This window comes from Hippocampus bargibanti, linkage group LG05 (genome assembly GCF_051943395.1).
Source record: "Hippocampus bargibanti isolate YZ-2025 linkage group LG05, ASM5194339v1, whole genome shotgun sequence".
Lineage (NCBI taxonomy): Eukaryota > Metazoa > Chordata > Actinopteri > Syngnathiformes > Syngnathidae > Hippocampus > Hippocampus bargibanti.
The window spans coordinates 31,223,366-31,242,895 of record NC_142738.1 but is presented as its reverse complement, the minus strand read 5'-3'; the positions used below and the strand labels follow the sequence as shown (position 1 = coordinate 31,242,895).

The 19,530-nt window shown below is 47.3% G+C and overlaps 1 protein-coding gene across 1 annotated transcript in view; it reads left to right on the top strand.

The window, feature by feature from the left end:
• LOC148898522 (anoctamin-1-like) overlaps positions 1-19,530 on the top strand; it is a 94,068-nt gene that overhangs the window by 23,654 nt on the left and 50,884 nt on the right. Inside the window, 9 exon segments of the mRNA XM_088995729.1 lie at positions 342-383; positions 934-998; positions 3,102-3,236; positions 8,750-8,910; positions 13,200-13,282; positions 15,487-15,498; positions 16,035-16,109; positions 16,405-16,473; positions 16,571-16,772. Coding sequence (XP_088851855.1) covers positions 342-383; positions 934-998; positions 3,102-3,236; positions 8,750-8,910; positions 13,200-13,282; positions 15,487-15,498; positions 16,035-16,109; positions 16,405-16,473; positions 16,571-16,772 — 844 coding nt within the window.

The following is a 19,530-nucleotide window of genomic DNA, read 5'->3' as shown; positions in this document are numbered from 1 at the left end:
TAATTTTCTCCGTGCGTGCATAGAAATAGTATCGATATAACCGGGACTATCGATATATCCGATATCGATATAACGAGACTTTACTGTATATATATTGGATAAGAAGCGAAACGTCCGACACCTTCAAAGAAGTATAGATGATGGCTGAAGAAACCTTTTCTTCAGAAAGGAGAACATTTTCAATAGGTTGATAAAATGCCCACTTCATAGGTTTTTGCAATTTTCTATAATTCACCAATAGTTCTAGGAGAGGTTTCAGGAAGCTGAAATTAGCGGATACCAAACATATTTCATTGCAAGTCACCAGAGTGTCTTTTTGAGATTCATCTTTCTGTCAATAGGGAGACATTGATGAAGAGAGTCAAGAGCAAAATGACCGAAAAGTAAGTGTTCTTTTGAAGATGTACCTCATAACTCTACCCCGCCATTTTTGAAGTTTCATTTATCACTCATTGGAAGCAATTGATATATATGATGAGCGCAAGACATTGGATATGTACAGTACATGCATACATACAGTGCATACTATGGGCACGGTGTTCGACTGGTTAGCATGCCAGCTCACGATGCAGCGATCCAGGTTTAAAAACTCCATCACTGACGTACCTGTGTGGAGTTTGCATGTTCTCCCCAGGCTTGCGTGGAGGCTGATTGAAGACTCTAAATTGTCCTGAGTTGTGATTAGGAGCATGGATGGTTGCTTGTTTCTGTGTGCCTTGGAATTATGTAGCAACTAATTCAGGTTGTACTTTTTCTCCTCCCTCAAGACAGTTGTAATTAGGCTCAACCACACCATGATCCTTGTGAGGTTAAGCAGATAACAAAATGGATTGTGGAATGGATGGATGCATGATCCCAACTTTGCATGAATTCTTTTGGAATGATCCACATCTTGACATGCTGTGATACAAATAACAATGATCTGTTTTTCAGCTATTGTATGAGGAGTGGGCAAACTATAGTGTCTTCTACAAGTACCAGCCCATTGGACTTGTGAGGTAAATCTGTCTGTCGATTCGTCATCAATACCTATCCATCTATCTGTCTGTCGTTTACCTTGAACAAATAAACCCACTATGTAAAAATGTTTAAAGGACAACCGACACCTCCGGACAAGTTCTGTCCATAATTTGTAAAATGGCTTCAAATGACTTCTACTATATATATATATATATATATATATATATATATATATATATATATATATATATATATATATATATATATATATATATATATATATATATATATATATATACCAAAAGGGGGAACAAGCCAGTGTCTTATTGTGCTGGTACCAAGCCCGGACAAATACTGAGGGCTGTGTCAGGAAGGGCATCCGACGTTAAAATGTTTGCCAAAACAAATATGCGAATCAAACCTCTGAATCCCATACCGGATCGGTCGAGGCTCGGGTTAACAACAGCCGCCATTGGTCCTGTTGACCTTCAGGGTGACAGTGGAAAATTGACTACTGTTGGTCGAAGAAGGAGACGAGGGAGGTGTGCCCGGAGGAAAAGAGAGCAATGGAACGCCAAGATTATAGAACTAAGAGTAGGAACTTTGAATGTAGGAACAATGACAGGTAAAGGTCGAGAGCTGGTTGACATGATGCAGAGAAGGAAGGTAGACATACTGTGTGTCCAGAGACCAGGTGGAAAGGGAGCAAGGCTAGAAGCTTAGGGTCAGGGTTTAAGTTGTTCTATCATGGTGAAGACAGAAAGAGAAATGGAGTTGGGGTTATCTTAAAAGAGGAGTTTGTTAGGAATGTCTTCGAAGTAAAAAGAGTATCAGATAGAATGATGAGTCTGGAGCTAGATATTGAAGGTGTGATGTTCAATGTTGTTGTGGGTATGCCCCACAAGTAGGATGTGAGCTGGCGGAGAAGGAGAAATTTTGGTTGGACTTTGATGAAGTTGTACAGAACATCTAGAGAAGTGAGAGGGTTGTAATTGGTGGAGACTTCAATGGACATGTTGGCGCAGGAAACAAAGATGACGAGGAGGTGATGGGCAGGTTTGGACTCCAGATGAGGAACGCTGAAGGACAGATGGTTGTAGAAATGGCTATTGTGAATACTTTCTTTCAGAAGAGACAGGAACATAGGGTGACCTATAAGAGTGGAAGCAAAAGTACACAGGTAGACTACATTTTGTGTCAACGTTGCCATCTAAAGGAAATCAGTGACTGCAAAGTAGTGAGAGTGTAGCCAGACAGCATAGGTTGGTGGTGTGTAGGATGACGCTGGCAGTGAAGAAGATGAAGAAACCAGGGGCTGAAGTGAGGACAAAATGGTGGAAGTTGAAAAAGGAAGAGTGTTGCATGACATTTAGGAAGGAGGTAAGACAAGCACTGGGTGGGCAAGAGGTCCTTCCAGATGACTGGCAAACTACAGCGAACATAATCAGAGACGCAGGTCGGAAAGTAGTTGGTGTATCGAGTGGAAGAAAGGTAGATAAGGAGACTTGGTGGTGGAATGGGGAGGTGCAGGAGTGTATAGAGAGAAAGAGGTTAGCAAAGAAGAAGTGGGACACTGAGAGGAAAGACGAGAGTAGACAGCAGTACAAGGAGATGCAGCGCACGGTTAAAGTAAAGGTGGCAAAGGCCAAACAAGAGGCCTATGATGATTGTATGCTCGGCTGGACAGCAAGGAAGGTGAGACTGATCTTTACAGGCTGGAGAGACAGAGAGACAAAGATGGTAAGGACCTGCAGCAGGTTCGGATGATTAAAGATAGAGATGGCAATGTGTATATATATATATATATATATATATATATATATATAGGTATACAGTCGTGCCTGTGGTGGTTGGAGCACTTCCCGGGAACAACATCAGATATCTTGGTCCAGAAAAGCGCAGTGCACACATTGTATATCAAGCTTCCTGGCCTCTGGTATATATATATACACACATTGTATATATATATATATATATATCACCTAACTTCACCCATTATCCATCATGCATGCAGATAAAAACAAGACAACTGAAAATAAGTAGGCGTTAGGGACATCATGAATTTGTTGAAGCCAATTAATGTTTTTATGTAAATATACAAAGTCCACTCATTCTTCCCTCTGGTTGTTAATTTTTCTCAGGAAATACTTTGGAGAGAAGATTGGACTGTACTTTGCCTGGTTGGGACTGTACACCCAGATGCTGATACCTGCTTCTCTGGTGGGAGTCATAGTATTTCTGTACGGCTGTGCAACAGTCAATGACAATATACCAAGGTAAACCTCATCCCCACCCTCAACAAATAAAAAACACAAGTTGATATGTCTTTATCACCTGTTGAACCGCTTTCTCCAACAATTCAACATGAATCATTCCATGCTTTTGTCACGTCCGCTCGAGGAGTGGCGACAGAACTCGGCGGATGAAAAAAGGAAGGGTTTGGATCCAAAATACACGATGGAGACAGTATAGTTCAATAAAGGTTCACTGAGACACGCAGGGCAAAAACAGAAAGTAAGGCAACCACACAGGCGAGCGGGACCAACCTGCGTACTGCTGGGTGACAGGGTAACGAAAGAAAGAATACACCGGCGAGGACCGAGCGGGAACGGGTGGCTTATATAGCCAGAAGCCACAATCAAAGAGATTGGAATCAGGTGAGTGAGCCTGGAGAGCAGGTAGGGGAGGGGCACGCAACTGACACCAATTAGGATGTGACAGTGGCCGCACCCCTCAACGGACGCCCCCTGGCGGGCCACCCGGTTTGGAGGGGTGAGCTGAGTGGAATGCTTGGGTGAGTGATAGGTCGAGGATCCAGCAGCGGGGGACCCACTGACGCTCTTCCAGGCCGTAGCCCTCCCAGTCGACCAGGTATTGCAATCCCCTGCCCACGCGCCATGAGTCCAGTATCTCCCGCACCGTGTAGACTGGGTCGCCGTCCATCATCCAGGAGGGGGCTGGAGGGTGGGTGCCGGAGCTAGGGGCTGGTTTCCACTGGCTTGAGGAGTGATAAGTGGAAGACCGGGTGGATCTTCATCGTGGGTGGCAGCCGGACCCTGACCGAGACCGGGCTGAGGACGGCCTCGATGGGGAAGGGACCTGCGAATCGTGGGCCCAGTTTGGCCGATGTCCCGGCCAACCGGAGATCCCTCGTGGACAGACACACCTCCTTCCCGACCTGGTAAACCGGTGCCTGGCGGCGCCGACGATCCGAAATGTGTTGGTTCCGGGACGCCGTGCGCAACAGGGCGGCTCTGGTGTCATTCCACACATGATGGACCCGTCTGAGGTGGTGTTGGATAGACGGGACCTCCACCTGGCCCTCCTGAGTGGGTAACAGCAGCGGCTGATAACCACAGGCGAACATGAACGGGGACCGACCTGTGGCTGAGGAGACCAGGGTGTTGTGCGCGTTTTACATCCATGGCAAGTGGAGGGCCCACGACGCTTGACAATTGAGGCACACGCACCATAGAGCCGCTTTCAGATCCTGGTTCTTGCACTCCGTCTGGCCGTTGGATTGAGGGTGCTAGCCAGACGACAAGCTCGCCGATGCCCCTATGGACCGACAGTAACGTTTCCATACCTTGGACACGAACTGCGGCCCCCGGTCCGACACGATGTCCGCCGGAATCCCGTGGAGACGGACGACGTGGTTAACCAGGAGCTGGGCCGTCTCGATGGCGGACGGCAACCTGGTTAATGGAATGAAGTGGGCCGAAATGGAGAAGCGGCCAACCACAGTGAAGACGACCGTCTTGCCACGGGAAGGGGTAATGAATCCAGGTAGATATGGGACCAGGGTCGGGAGGGGACTGGTAGTGGCTGGAGAAGTCCCCCCGGGGGTTGATGGGAGACCTCCCAACAGGCACAGGCGGGGCATGCCTTCACGTAGTCCACGACGTCCCTCCTGTAGTCCGGCCACCAGAACCGCTGGGCGATGAGGTGGATCGTCCTGTTGAGCCCAGAGTGACAAGCAACCCTGGAGGCGTGTCCCCAGTGCAGCACCTCGGCGCGTAGTGCGGGGGGTTAGGAGATCCAAGGCAACCCTTGGGAACCGGGTTACCACCCTGGGCCTCCTGAACCTTCTTCTCCACCTCCCACCTAAGGGTGCCCAGGATGTGTAGCGCCAGCAGGATGTTGCCGATGAACTCCTCCTTCTCTGTCGGCTCGTGAATGTGAGATAGGGCGTCCGGATTGGTGTTCTGCGAACCTGGGCAGTAGGTGAGAGTGAAGTTGAGGCGGGTCTCGAACAGTGCCCACCGGGCCTGCCGCGAATTAAGTCTCTTGGCGGACCGAATGGCGGCAAGGTTCTTATGATTGGTGGAGACGGTGAAGGGGTGTTTGGCCCCTTCGAGCCAATGTCTCCACTTCTGGAATGCCAGGATGACCGCCAGCAGTTCCCAGTTCCCCACATCATAGCTGGCTTCTGCAGGGCTGAGGCGGCGGCAGAAGAAGGCGCATGGGTGGAGCTTCTTGTCGGCCATGGAGCGTTGGGATAATACCGCCCCCACCCCGGACTCTGGTGCGTCGACCACTAACGCGAACGCGTGGTCCGGGTCGGGGTGGCATAAGACAGGAGGGTTAGTGAAGGCGCGTCGGAGGCAGTTGAATGCCCCCTCCGCGTCGAGTGTCCACCTAAAGGGAACCTTGGTGGAAGTGAGATTAGTTAGCTGAAGTGCCTTCTGACTATAACCGTAGATGAAGCGGCGGTAGAAGTTAGCAAACCCCTAAAATCGCTGGAGTTGTTTGCGCGTCTTGTGGGTTGGCCACTCTCCCACCGCTTTGGTCTTGGCGGGATCGGCCCGAAGTTGCCCCTGCTCCACGACGAATCCCAGAAAAGACAGAGAGCGGACGTGGAACTCTCTCTTCTCTGCCTTCACTTAGAGCGGGTTTTGCAGGAGCCACGCCAGGACCCGTCGGACATGCTGCCGGTGTTCTTCTGCGGAAGATCAGGATGTCGTCCAAATACACAAAGACAAATACGTTGAGGAAGTCCCTGAGCACATCATTGATGAGGCTTTGAAATACGGCGGGAGCGTTGGTAAGTCCGAACGGCATCACCAGGTATTCAAAATGCCCCAAGGGCGTTTTGAATGCAGTCTCCCACTCGTACCCCTCTCTGATGTGAACCAGATGGTAGGCGCTACGCAAATTCAGCTTGGTGAATATGGTGGCCGATTGGAGGACGCGCGAAGGCCGAATCCATGAGGGGGAGAGGGTATATGTTGCGGATGGTGATGTCGTTCAGACCCCGGTAATCAACACACAGACGCAGGGACTTATCTTTCTTTTCAAAGAAAAGAAGAACGCCACGCCGAGCGGAAAACGCGAAGGTCGGGTGAGTCCCGCCGCGTGGGAAGAGTCAATGTATGTGCGCAGGGTTTCTTGTTCCGGGTGTGAAATGTAGTAAAGTCGGGAGTCCGGTAGTGGAGCCCCTGGCTGCAGTTCTATGGTGCAGTCATACGGTCGGTGGGGTGGCAGGGATTGCGCATTGTCTTTGCTGAATGCCTCCCGCAGATCGTAATAACAACGCAGCATGCCCTGAAGACAGATCTCTTTGGGCGAGCCGCCACGGGAGGGGTCTCGTCCTGCCGTAGCCGACCGCAGACAGTTAGCGTAGCAGTAGGGGCTCCAACCCTGTATGGTGGGGCGATATGGAAGGGTCATGGGTGCTGAGCCAGGGGAGGCCCAGCACGAATGGTACGTTGAAGGAGGGCATGAGCAAAAACCGGCGGTGTTCGACATGGTTGCCCGACAGCCGGAGTTTGAGTGGTGCGATGATTCGTGTGACCCTGGCTAAAAGTCGGCCGTCGAGGTCGAGAATCTCCTTGGGGATTTTAAGTTCCTTGATGCCGCAACCCAATGTCTCTGCCAGTTGGGGGTCGATAAAGCACCGGTCCGCCCCCGAATCCACCAACGCCCGTATAGCTTGGGAGTTGGACGGGCCAATTAATTCTCCGTCCAACTCCAACCGCGTGACGGGCGCCGTCCTCGACGCCTCCGACGGCCGCCGCGGTCGCCGTTTAGACGGGCACTTACAGGGGCTGGAGGTCTTTGCCGGGCACCCTTGAGTGCGACGACCCCCGGGGTTGGCACGATCGCTCCCGCTCCCCATCTGCATCGGCTCTGGGGACCCTTCCTGGCGTCGCGCCTGCTCGTTGCCGCCGGGTGTGGTTGTCCGCTGCTTGCTTTCGGGTTCGCTGGACCGCTGGGTGCCTTGCTCCCGCTGCCTCTCCCAGAGGTGATGGTCCAGGCAGGTGACTCCATCGATCATTTCTCTAAGGGTGGTGCCAGCGTCGCGTGTGGTCAACTCGTCCTTGAGGGCGGCGCTCAGTCCGCAACGAAACACTCCTCTTTGCGCCCGATCATTGTAGCCACTCTAGGAAGCCAGGATGCGGAAGGCGATGGAATACTCAGCGGCCGAACGTGTTCCTTGTATGCAGCCATGGAGGAGTCCCTCAGCCTTGCATTCTGTGACCGGGTGGTGGAACACTTGGCGAAGCTCGGCCACAAAGCCTGTGTAGGAAAAGGATAGTTCAGGCTGGGACTCCCGAACGGCCAACACCCAGTAAGATGCTGGTAAGAAATCTACCCTAGCCTCATCGCTAACGAAGGCGGAGGGTTGGGGGGGGAAGGGGCCATAATGGTAGCGAGGCGTGTCTCAACCTCCTGTAGCCGTTGAGCCAGTTAGGACACGGTGTGGCGGATACACCGGCGAGGACCGAGCGGGAACGGGTGGCTTTTATAGCTAGAAGGCACAAAGGGATTGGAATCAGGTGAGTGAGCCCGGAGAGCAGGGAGGGGAGGGGCGCGCACCTGACGCCAATTAGGATGTGACAGATACTTTGCACATTGTCTCGTCACTGTCATTAGGTGGGACCACCGCACAACGGTACACTAACTGGACAGTATGAAATATACTTAGTTGTCATATCTTTGTTTATGATGATACTAGTGCAACATGTTCTACCAGAGACAAATTCCTTCCTACCTCTGAGGCCAATAAAAATGAATAAGGAGAGAAATAGGAACCAAAAGGATCTCAAGTCGAAGATCATTTACGTTTACCATGGAGCTGGAACTGCTCTATAATCCACCAAGACTTCCACAATAAATGTGTGTAACAACGCTTGTTTCGGGTTACTTGCTCTTTCTCCTGTGACAGCCTGGTTTTCAACCCCACTCTGATTGTTTTAGATGTTGAGTTAAAGGTGACAAAGTTGAGGCCCAGGCGCCAAATCAGGCCCATCACATCATTTGATGTGGGCCGCGAAACATATAATCTGTGTCAACTTCCATTATCCGTGCGTAAATCTGTAGCAAAATCTGAAATTGTCATACGTAACATTTTGCAATATGTATTTAACATTTTGCAATATTGTACATTCACTTGAGGCAATAATTCAACCGATCCTTGACTGATTTCAAAACTAGTAGCCTTCATTTTGTGTGTGTGTGTGTGTGTGTGTGTGTGTGTGTGTGTGTGTGTGTGTGTGTGTGTGTACAAGTAAAAATATCATGTAATATACGACACATTGGGCATTCATGCTTTAGAGATCAGTCCATCTGAGGTGATAAAAGTTGCAGATGCAATACAATACATCTTAATTTGTTGTCACAATTGTGCTTTGCAGAACATTTAACATGACTTTGCAGGACATTTAACATCATAAACGCTTTTGTTGTAAACTGTGCATTTAGTGCATTCGGGCATTTGAAACAGTCTACTACTTTGTTGATTTTTAGACGTTTTTACGTAACATTGTATTTGAATGATGTCTTCCAGCATGGAGATATGCCACCAAAACAACAACATCACCATGTGTCCTTTGTGTGATAAAGTGTGCAGCTATTGGAAACTGAGTTCTGCTTGTGGAACTGCAAGAGCCAGCCACTTATTTGACAATCCAGCGACCGTATTCTTCTCTATTTTCATGGCCCTATGGGGTAGGCGTGCACACACACAGGCACCCACACGCACACACACACGCACACACACACACGCACACACACACACGCACACACACACACACACACACACACACACACACACACACACACACACACTACTAGCTGTCCATCATAGGGAGGGGATGTTGGTGGTGGGCGGTTGTGGAGGGGTCGGGGTTAGCGACGCTGTCGCTGGTGCCACTTCTCATGGGCATAGAACCCAATCCTTGAGCCGTAGACACATCCGCAGATGGAACATGGGAGGCCGGATGCCAGGGAGGTACCAGCCGCCCGCTGTTGCCGTTGAGTACGTCTCTCTAATTGTCTGTCTTGGTTGATTCGATGTATTTCAGAGACTACCCTGGCACAAGGTGTCTGCCAGGTTTGTCGGTTGGATGCCAACGTTTCGAGCTGCATCTTATTGATGTTGGCTCGTTTGAGGAGGTCCCTGGTGTAGTCCTTGAGGCGTCACTTTTGCCGCCCTGCAGAGCGTTTTGTGTCTTTCAGCTGTCCATAGAGGACTTGGTGGGGCAGGCGGTGATCGGCCATGCGGATGGTGTGTCCAATCCACCGATGATGTTTCTTTGCAACTGATGGCTGAGTGGGGAACTCTATCTTCCCAGGACAGGCCAAGGGTCTACTGCAGGATGTGAATGTGGAAGGGCTCAAGGGTAGTAATGTGCCGGTGGTATATGGTCAATGTTTCTGCCCCATAGAGTAGAGTGGAGAGACATACTGCATTGTATACGGCAATCTTCCAATTCTCAGGTTTTGGTTCGCAAAGGCTTTGTTTATCCGTTTGCGTACTTCAATGTCAAGGGAGCAATTGAAAGACAAAGTAGAGCCAAGGTAGATAAAGTGATCCACTATACGTATTTAGTGAAATGCCATTGATGTGAAGGCTGGGTGGTGTGGGAGTTGGAGACACAGGTTGGAGCATGAGCTCTGTTTTTTTATGTTGATCTGGAGAACAAAACACTGGTACATGCCAGAAATGGTGTTGAGAGCATTCTGCATAGATTATGAGCTGTGAGCTAGTTTAGCACAGTCAGCAGCATACTGAAGTTCACAGATGTAGCAGATATTTGTCTTTGTTTGGGCCCGGAGTCATCTGAGGTTGAAGAGGTTTCCATCGAGGCGGTACTCCACACGGATGCCATCTTCATGCCCGATGCCTTTGTGAAATAGGCACATAACGCCAGAGAGGAGGATGTTAAAGAGCACGGGAGCCAAGACACAGCCCTGCTTCACCCCAGCGTTCATCCCGACGAGCGCTGACTGGAGCTGCCTGAAGAGTACTCTGGCTTGCATCCCATCATGCAGGAGGATGCAGAGAAACTTGGGTGCCCCCCCCCCAAGTTTGGAGAGGTGTTTCCATAAAAACTCACGCTATGTAGAGGTCCAGGCGATGTTATCTGCCCTTCTCCATAAGCTGCCTTAATACAAAAATCATATCTGTGGTCAAGCTTGTCTTCCGGAAGCCACACTGCGTTTCTGGTAGCACAGACTCTGAGACATGCTTGATCAGCCTGCTTAACACGATTTTGGCCATAATTTTCCCTGCGGTGGAGAGGAAAGAGATTCCTCGGCTATTCCCAAAGGCTGTTTTGTCCCCTTTCTTTTTGTAGACTGCAATGATGTTGGCGTCCTTCCAGTCCTGTGGGAGCAGATGTTATGTATAAGGAGGTGCAGTGAGGAGATAACCTCCGTGTTTCTAAACTTCCGCAGGGATGCCTTCAGGTCCAGCACTTTTGTTGTTCTTCAGGATCATGATGGCTTGCCGGGTCTCATAAAAAAATGATGGGGTATGGAGGCTCGTGATTGGCGGCAGGTCTGGAAGATTGTCCAGAATTTGTGAGTTGACGGGGTTGGTAGTGTTGAGAAGAGTCTCAAAATGGTTTTGCCAGCGAGCAAGGATCTCATGGCGGTCTTTAAGGAGCGCAGAGCCATCAGCAGATTGCACTGGAGCAAGTGTTTACTTTCTTGGGCCATAAAGTGCTTGGATGGTATTTTAAAATGCCTGGGTGTTGTTACAGTCTGCCAGATATTGGATCTCATGTGCCTTCTGTCCTCCATGACACGGAGTGCCCGCTGGGTTGCTGCCCTTGCTGCAGTAAAGATTGCTTTCTGAGTGAGAGAGTGGCAGGACAGGAGAGCTTTGTGGACCTCATGTTTTGCTTTTAGAAGGGACTGTATCTCATCCGAGTTTGAATCGAACCAATCCTGGTGTTGTCTCCTTGACTGTCCAAGCACTTCCGAGGCTGAGCTGAAAATAGCCTCACGCAGAGCTTGCCAGTCGACCGGGTTCTCTGGGATCTTGTTGGGGTTTTCAGCAAGGGCACGTTAAAGGTTGGCTTTAATGGTCGGGTTGGTCAATGCTGTGCAGCAGAGCTTTCCATTGGGAGCTGTCCTTGGGCAATGGAGATGTACGCGTATAAGGACTTTGTATCTGACCATATGGTGGTCAGTCCAACACTCAGCTCTACGCATGGCACGGGTGATGAAGACATCCTGTATGTCCTTTTTACGGACAATAGCACAGTCCAGGCAGTGCCAATGTTTGGAGCGGGTGTGCTGCCAAGTGGTTTTAAACCTTTTTTTTCCATTTGGAGGATGGTGTTAGTAATGACATGCTGATGTTGTGCACAGAGGGAGAGGAGCCGAACGCCATTGGTGTTCATCTTTCCCACTCCATGCTGGCCAATAACTTTATTCCACACAAGGTGTTCGATGCCCACCCTGGCATTGAAATCTCCCATGACTAGCAGCTTATCCGTAGCCAGAGTTTTCTGCAGCATGGTGTCCAGAGCTCTGTAGAACTCGTCCTTGTCAATGTGGTTGGCATCCAGAGTTGGTGCGTAAGCACTAATGAGTGTAGCGAAGTGTCCCTCTGCCAAGGGAATTCGCCAGGTCATCGCCCTCGCCCTTCATTGATGCCGATAGGGGATTCTGGAATGCATTCCAGCAGTTGGGACTTCACAGCAAAGCCAAAACCAATGATACGGTGGTTGCCTTTGGGGACCCTTTCCAGAAGAAGGAAGACCCTGAACCAACCTTTGTCCAGAGAGTCTTCTCCATGTCGTCTGGTCTCACTGAGGGCTGCAATGTCGATGTTGTATCTCAGCGGTTTGAGCCAGGTCCAACAGCGTGCGGACACTCCACGAAGCAATGCTGAGTTTTTTTGTGATTTGTTTTTGGAAGTTTCGACCGCAAGGGGGGATGCTCCGACGATTGCGGTTTACCGTCCGGAGTGTGGAGAGCAGACAATTTTTAGACCACTTTTTTCTAGGTCCTTCCCCATCGCAGCGGTGAGCAGTGTGGAGCTGCTCAGACACAATGGAAGCTGCCGAGGAGATGCGCTGCTCCATCCCGCACTATCAACGACCATCACTCCTGTGTGCATGGTTTGGTTAGGCACTTCCAGCCACATCCTTGGCCTGTGCCCACCGCCATTCCACATCGCCACAGGACTTTGGGTTTCAGGGGCGGGGGGGGGGGGGGTGTTGGGGCAAGAAGCTTGCGCAAAGCAAGACATTCAGGTTAGGGTGTGGGTGCATAGTCCACACTCTCACTATCTTCACTCTTACCAGGTGAGTTTCTGGTGGCATGAGGATACTCATGACGACCATTTTTCTGGCAGGAGTGGCAGGGGGCTGCCGGTAGTCCGGTTCATTGGACTCTGCCTATGCCTACCCCCGGGTGCGGGTTTGGGATCACTCTTTGTGTACCCTTCGACCTGTTCGGATTGGGTGTCCCTGCCAGGAGTGCAGGACTCCGGCCGCCATAGCTCTCAGGGTCATCGAGACGCCCAAAGTGCCTCACCACGATAAGGTGGTGATCCCACCGAGACACACACACACACACACACACAATGGCATATGAATGGCATATTGTATTAGTGAGAATTATTATAAATATTGCTATATTAGCGATTCTCTGGATGTATTTGGATACATTATGTTGTCACTGCCGTCAGTGTGTTGAATGTGTTGAATTGCATAAATCATATTTCGCTATTTTGAAATAGCTACGAAATAGTGTGTATGTGCTCATGTGATTGTGTGTGTGCGTTGGTGTGAGTGTGCGTGCATATTTTATTTTAACTGAAATAAATACAGATCAAATTTCCTGATATCCAGAAGCATATTTTGGGAATATGCTTTATACCTGCACTATATGGGTCAAACTTCTTGTCAATGTCAGCAAAATAAATAAATAAATATTTCATGACAAAAACGACGTGACTGACGTTCTCCATTGTACTCTACTTTGTCTTGAAACAAAAGCTGCCATGTTCATGGAGCATTGGAAGAGGAGACAGATGAGACTAAATTATGAATGGGACCTTACCGGGTTTGAAGACGAGGAGGTAAGTGTAAGGTTCAAAATATCTTGAAAAATGAACACTTATTAATGTAAAAATCGCTGTTTGGGAGAGCTTTTACAGATGTGATGTAGTGTTCCAGAGGGAAAATAAAATGGAAGTTTCAGAAAATAAAACAATGTTTACAATGTGTTCGTGTGACGGGTGTCACAACAGTGACTGTCTGAGCTCCACGTTGCTGCCGTCTTAATAATACCAGACGCGTGGATATGTCTTTTTTTATTTCTTTTATTGCTGCAACACATTATGGCAGAAGGGATGGGTGAAGGCGCATGGGGTTCGCCTGGGAAGAACATACCAAGTAGTTCTCAATATGCAAAACATTGTAGATAACAAAATAGAATGAACGTGTGATCGTATTGTGGTTATTGACAGACAATGAGAATACAACACAAGTTCATGTTATTTATTTGATGTCCCTGAATGCATCACATGAGAAACAGTCGGCGCAAAAACGCGGTTTTAATGGCGGCACAGTTCGACGACACGCCACTAACACTCACGGCCAAATGAAACACGATACAAGAAACGAAATACAATACAATAAAAAGGAAATGAAACAATCATTACCTGCAACACTGTATGGCAGAAGGGATGGGTCGCATGGCTTTCGTCTTGTGAATAACTGCGCACCAGAAAAGCACTATGAAGCACAACTGCTTCAAAGTTCTACTCGACAAAACTTGAATTAAATAATGACACGAAAAGTAATCTGGACTCGGAAGGAATCAGGGAACTAATTAGATACACAAAAGGGAAAACAAAATAAGATATTGTCATAAAAATGCGTGTTAATCCAGACCATTTGAGAAATGCGACTCACCATACGGCTTTTCCAAGTAGTTCTGAGAACTATGGGCGGGACTTCGAGCCATACTCTGCGCCGTTGCATCACTTCCGTCATAATGTAATAATTTTAGTGCACAACTCCGTTACAATCGTATAGTGAATTCCCTTAACATATCCCCACTGATGAGCAAATTTAACAATGGTATATGTGACTAAAAAAGAAGAAAAGAAAATCACAAAATAAAATAACTACATACAATCAGAATGGAAATACAATGCCTCGGTAAAGTTATGTTATACCAGTGTCTGAAACTCATGACAAAAAGATGAGCCACGTTGACTCCTCTTTCTAAGCACCTTTCAAAACTCTCAAGTACACTTGTCAGTCACGGTATAGTCCGAAGCACGAAACAGGCTTCTGACTGGCTGCCGTGCCGAGTATGCAAATTGGCAAACGAACGTTCGTTTGCCAATTTGCATACTCGGCACGGCAGCCGGTCAGAAGCCTGACAACACTTTTCTGTTTCCTAACTGACATCAGAAAAACATTTATAGCATCTAAAATACCCAAAACACGAAGTATGATATTTTTATTCAAATGCAAAACACCAATAAAAATGACTTAAAGTGTCCAAAATCTACAAAAAAATTGAGCTGTGAATTGGGCATTTTCAGAAAGTCCCGCCCCCAGTTTGTGACGTCACGCCAAGACGTCTTGCATTGCTGCGGAATCAAAACAATGGCTTCAGATTCAGAGAATATGCTGTCTTGTTACACATCCAGTTATGAATATGATTCAAATAGTTCTGAAGAGGAAAGCATACAAGTTTGCAATCGATTAAAGAAGTCCTTCAAAATGACACTTTGAGGCATCTGGACTGCAATGTAGCGTCCCAGAAAAAGGCGACAAAGCCATGTAAGGAATTAATCAGCCCGTTTCCACAGGCTGATTAATTCCTTACATGGAGCTTTGTCGCCCTCTTATGCCTCTTTTTGGTCCTACACAACATTTTCAGACCAAAGTACTGCAAAATGCATTGACGTGATGGAAGGACTGCTACAATGTGTCCTTTTTTTCGGTCAGGGGCGTTTCTTCAGTGACGTCACGTACGGACTCGTCGCCAACTCAAAAACAAGACTTCCGGAATATTCAGCGCGAGTCTTAAAATGTAAAATATAGCTATATGCGGTGGAATCTTTGTAAAATACGCTCAGTAGAAGTCATTGGAAGCCATTTTACAAATTATGGACACAACTTGTCCAGAGACATCGGTTGTCCTTTAAGATGCAGTATTTATTAATGGTCATGTCACCGTAATTAGGATATTCAAATTGCTTTCACTAACAATCGATTTTCCCCTCCCCCCCCTCCTTTGTCTCTCCTGGTTTATTTTTCACAGGAAACACTCAAGGTTTGGATAAAGTATCTTTTTTGTGATGTTTTGTATTTGGTTCTTTACATATGTTCGTATTCTGCCTCTCTGCTCCTCCTGAACTATCTTCTTATTTGTTTCCAACGTGATCATGATAGTTTTTTATCATCGTGACATATCTGAGCTTGATTTTGTCAGTAAAAAAGCAAGGAATATAATTGGCCATGTTAAGTGTTGCTCTTTTCACGGGAGACAACACTGATGCCATATTTTTCCATTTCCGTTTTTATCAGTCCTTATTTTCTGTCGTTAATTGTCGTATCATCCTTTTGAAAATACATTTACGTACTTTCTTAAATGCCTCCATAATTTGTGTTTAAATTCGGATCAAACTAAATTGCAACACCTCATTCTGAGTGATGTTTATGAAAGTTTACCAGAATTTAACTGCTCAACTCTAAAGTATCTGACTTTTCATCACAAGATGAGTTTCTTCTTCCGTAGGTTCGATCTTTTAGAAAATCACAGCAAGCATTTTTCATATCAAACAATAATTGTGTCCATCACTACCACAGGACCACCCCAGGGCCGAATATGAATTCCAAGTCATGCAGAAGTCTTTAAGCAGAGATGGCAAAACACAATACAAGGTAATGCGTACTGTGCGAGATTTTTTGAGAAGTATTGGCAGTGTCTGAAACTCATGACAAAAAGTTAGTGGTCACCTATCTATCTATCTATCTATCTATCTATCTATCTATCTATCTATCTATCTATCTATCTATCTATCTATCTATCTATCTATCCATCTATCCATCCATCCATCCATCATCCATCCATCCATCCATGCATCCATCCATCCATCCATCTATAAAATTGAATATTGATAGTGTGAAGAACGTGGTCTTAAAATTCATTATTTTCAATCGTTTTTGTATTCCTCAGATTGAAAAATTGACATGCCGAGATCGCTTTCCCGCGTACATGGCGAATGTTGTCACAATGCTGTCCATGGTAAGGTGTTATTCTTGGTTGTGATATACCTGCTCATACAGCATGATATTATCAACGCTGCATTCTATTTCTAAATATGCTAAATATGAATTACCAGATCGGCGTTACCTTTGCCATTGTATTTGGTGTGATCCTTTACCGGATATCGACCAAAGCTGCTCTTCACATGAGCTCTAATCCATTGACACGGAACCATGTCCAACTTACTGTCAAAACAACAGCAGCCATTATCAACCTTGTGGTCATCCTGATACTGGATGAGGTTTATGGAGTTGTGGCACGATGGCTCACTGTTTTAGGTAAGTCGATTTTTAATACCTGAAACATTGAAAAGCTGTACGCCTGTGTAAGCTCTCAGTCGTACAGGAGTGGTCCATCGATGAAAAGGTTTCTTCAGCCGTCATCTGTACTTCTTTATAGGTTTCGCACATTTTGCTTATTATCCAAGATGGCTCTTCAGCGAACTATAGTCTTACTGGTAGTTTCGGCCCAATATATATATATATATATATATATATATATATATATATATATATATATATCCTTACTGTCCATATAGGTATATAGGGCCAAAACTACCAGTAAGACTTTAGTTGGCTGAAGAAGCATCTTCGATAAGAAGCGAAACATCCGACACCTTTAAAGAAGTACAGAAGACGGCTGAAGAAACATTTTCATCGATTGATTAGCTGTATTGACTCATTTTGTTCACTGAGTGTGGCTAGTAGAGATTGATCGATTCATGGACAATTGCAGTGTCTGAAACTTATGACAAAAAGTTAGCGGACACCTGGGCAGACAACACTGAAAAGTTTCCGGCCATAAAGTTGCCTGCCTTGCCATAAAGTTGCCTGCCCGATTTTTCACAACTTGAAACACAATAAGACGACTAATCGCCAAAAAAAAACAACATTGTTGCAAAGTATTAAAGTACGACCGACGGCACCGGACAAGTTGTGTCCATAGTTTGTAAAAACACGTCAAATGACTTCTACTGAGCATATTTTACAAAGATTCCACCGCATATAGCTATATTTCACCTTTTAAGACTCGCGCTAAATATTCCGGAAGTCTTGTTTTCGAGTTGGTGACTAATGGCTTTATCGTTATCGTTCGTCCCTGGCTCATCGCTTCTACGGGTGTTGATTGCAGAGGATGGTTAAATCAGCAGGAAGCCAGGTGTTGCACAGAATAAGTTAGTTTAATCTTGAAGACAGCGGAGTCATTGTGGGAGGTCGGCCGAGGAGGAAGCAGGAAGGGAGAGAGGGAGAGAGAGACGGACTGGGAGAGCATTTATATGACAGACAGGGTGCGACGCAATAGGATGTGACGTAATGGGATGTGACATCCTGTAAAGGAAGGCAGGATGACGTATCAGGAAGTCCAAACCAAAACGAAATGATGCAAAAAGATGTTTAAAGATGTTCGTATAGCGAATTACCCCAACATATCCCCCCGACGAACATATCCGACATCGATGGAGGTGAACAGAAAGAAGAAAGAAAAAAGAAAAGAAAATCACAAAATAGAACAATCACAACGGAAACAATCTCAAATTATGTCACGGTTTGCAAGGTGGTGATGGCGGGTGCGGATCCCAAAAAGCAGGCAGGAGTGAGTAGGAGGTTGTTTGACAAATTGTATTAAAATACAGAATACCTTTATTCGTCCCGCAATGGGGAAATTTGCAGTCCACAGCAGCAATTGAAGAGGGATGGGGTTGGGGTGGGAGTGAAAGGATAGAAAACAAGATATTCTAAGCATAACAAAATATAAATGTCAACTGTATATTGTGCAAATGTAGATGTGCAAAAACCGTTCTATAAACAAGACTGTACATAGTGCAGAATCAAGAAATGCATTTAGATATATTGCAACAACCCATATTTACAAGTGTCCAGTTTTTTTTTTGTTTTTTTTTTTTTCCACATGTGATCATTGGGAATTGTGAAGCCTGACAGCAGTCGGTAGGAACGAGCGGCGGTACCTCTCCTTCTTGCAGCGCGGGTGTAATACTCTCTGGCTAAAGGAGCTACCCAGAGCTGTCAGGATGGGCAGGAGGGGGTGGGAGGGGCTGTCCGTCATAGCTTTTAGTTTAGCTAGCGTCCGTCTGTTGCCCACCTCCTCTAGAGAGTCCAGCGAGCAGCCCACGACAGAACTGGCCCGCTTGACAAAGCGCTCCAGTCTTTTTCTGTCCCGGGTGGTGATGCTGCCTGACCAGCAGACAATGCCATAGTGGATGGCTGATGCCACCACAGAGTCATAGAAAGTCTTTAGGAGTGACCCCTGAACTCCAAAAGACCTCAGTTTCCTGAGGAGGAAGAGGCGACTCTGTCCCTTTTTGATTAGGGCATCCGTGTTTGTTGTCCAGTCCAGTTTATTGTTGAGAGTAACACCCAGGTACTTGTAGGAGGTCACCCTCTCAATGTCCGAACCCTGGATGTTCAATGGTGCAGGTGAGGATTGTTTCCTGCAGAAGTCCACCACCAGCTCCTTGGTTTTGATCTGGAGGTGATTCTGCTGGCACCAGTCCACAAAGTCCTTTGTCAGTCCCCTGTACTCCCTATCGTCTCCCTCTGTAATGAGGCCGACAATAGCTGAGTCGTCAGAGATCTTCTGAAGGTGGCAGGTTGGGGTGTTGTAATCTAAGTCCGAGGTGTAGAGGGTGAAGAGGAATGGAGCCAGGACTGTTCCCTGCGGCGCTCCGGTGCTGCAGAGAAGCCTGCCCGACTCACAGTTCTTTACTCTCACGTACTGTGGCCTGTTTGTGAGGTAATCTGTAATCCAGGATGTGAGGTGATGGTCGACTCCGGCATGCCGCAGCTTGTCCCCCAGTAGACTTGGCTGGATGGTGTTGAAGGCACTGGAGAAATCGAAGAATGTGATCCTCACCGTGCTCCCAGCATTCTCCAGGTGCAGCAACGCCGTATGGAGGAGGTAGATGATGGCATCCACCACACCGATGCTGGGCTGGTAGGCAAACTGTAGCGGGTCCAGCGATGAGCTTGCCAGCGGTCGCAGGTGGGCGAGGACGAGTCTCTCCAGCGTCTTCATCAG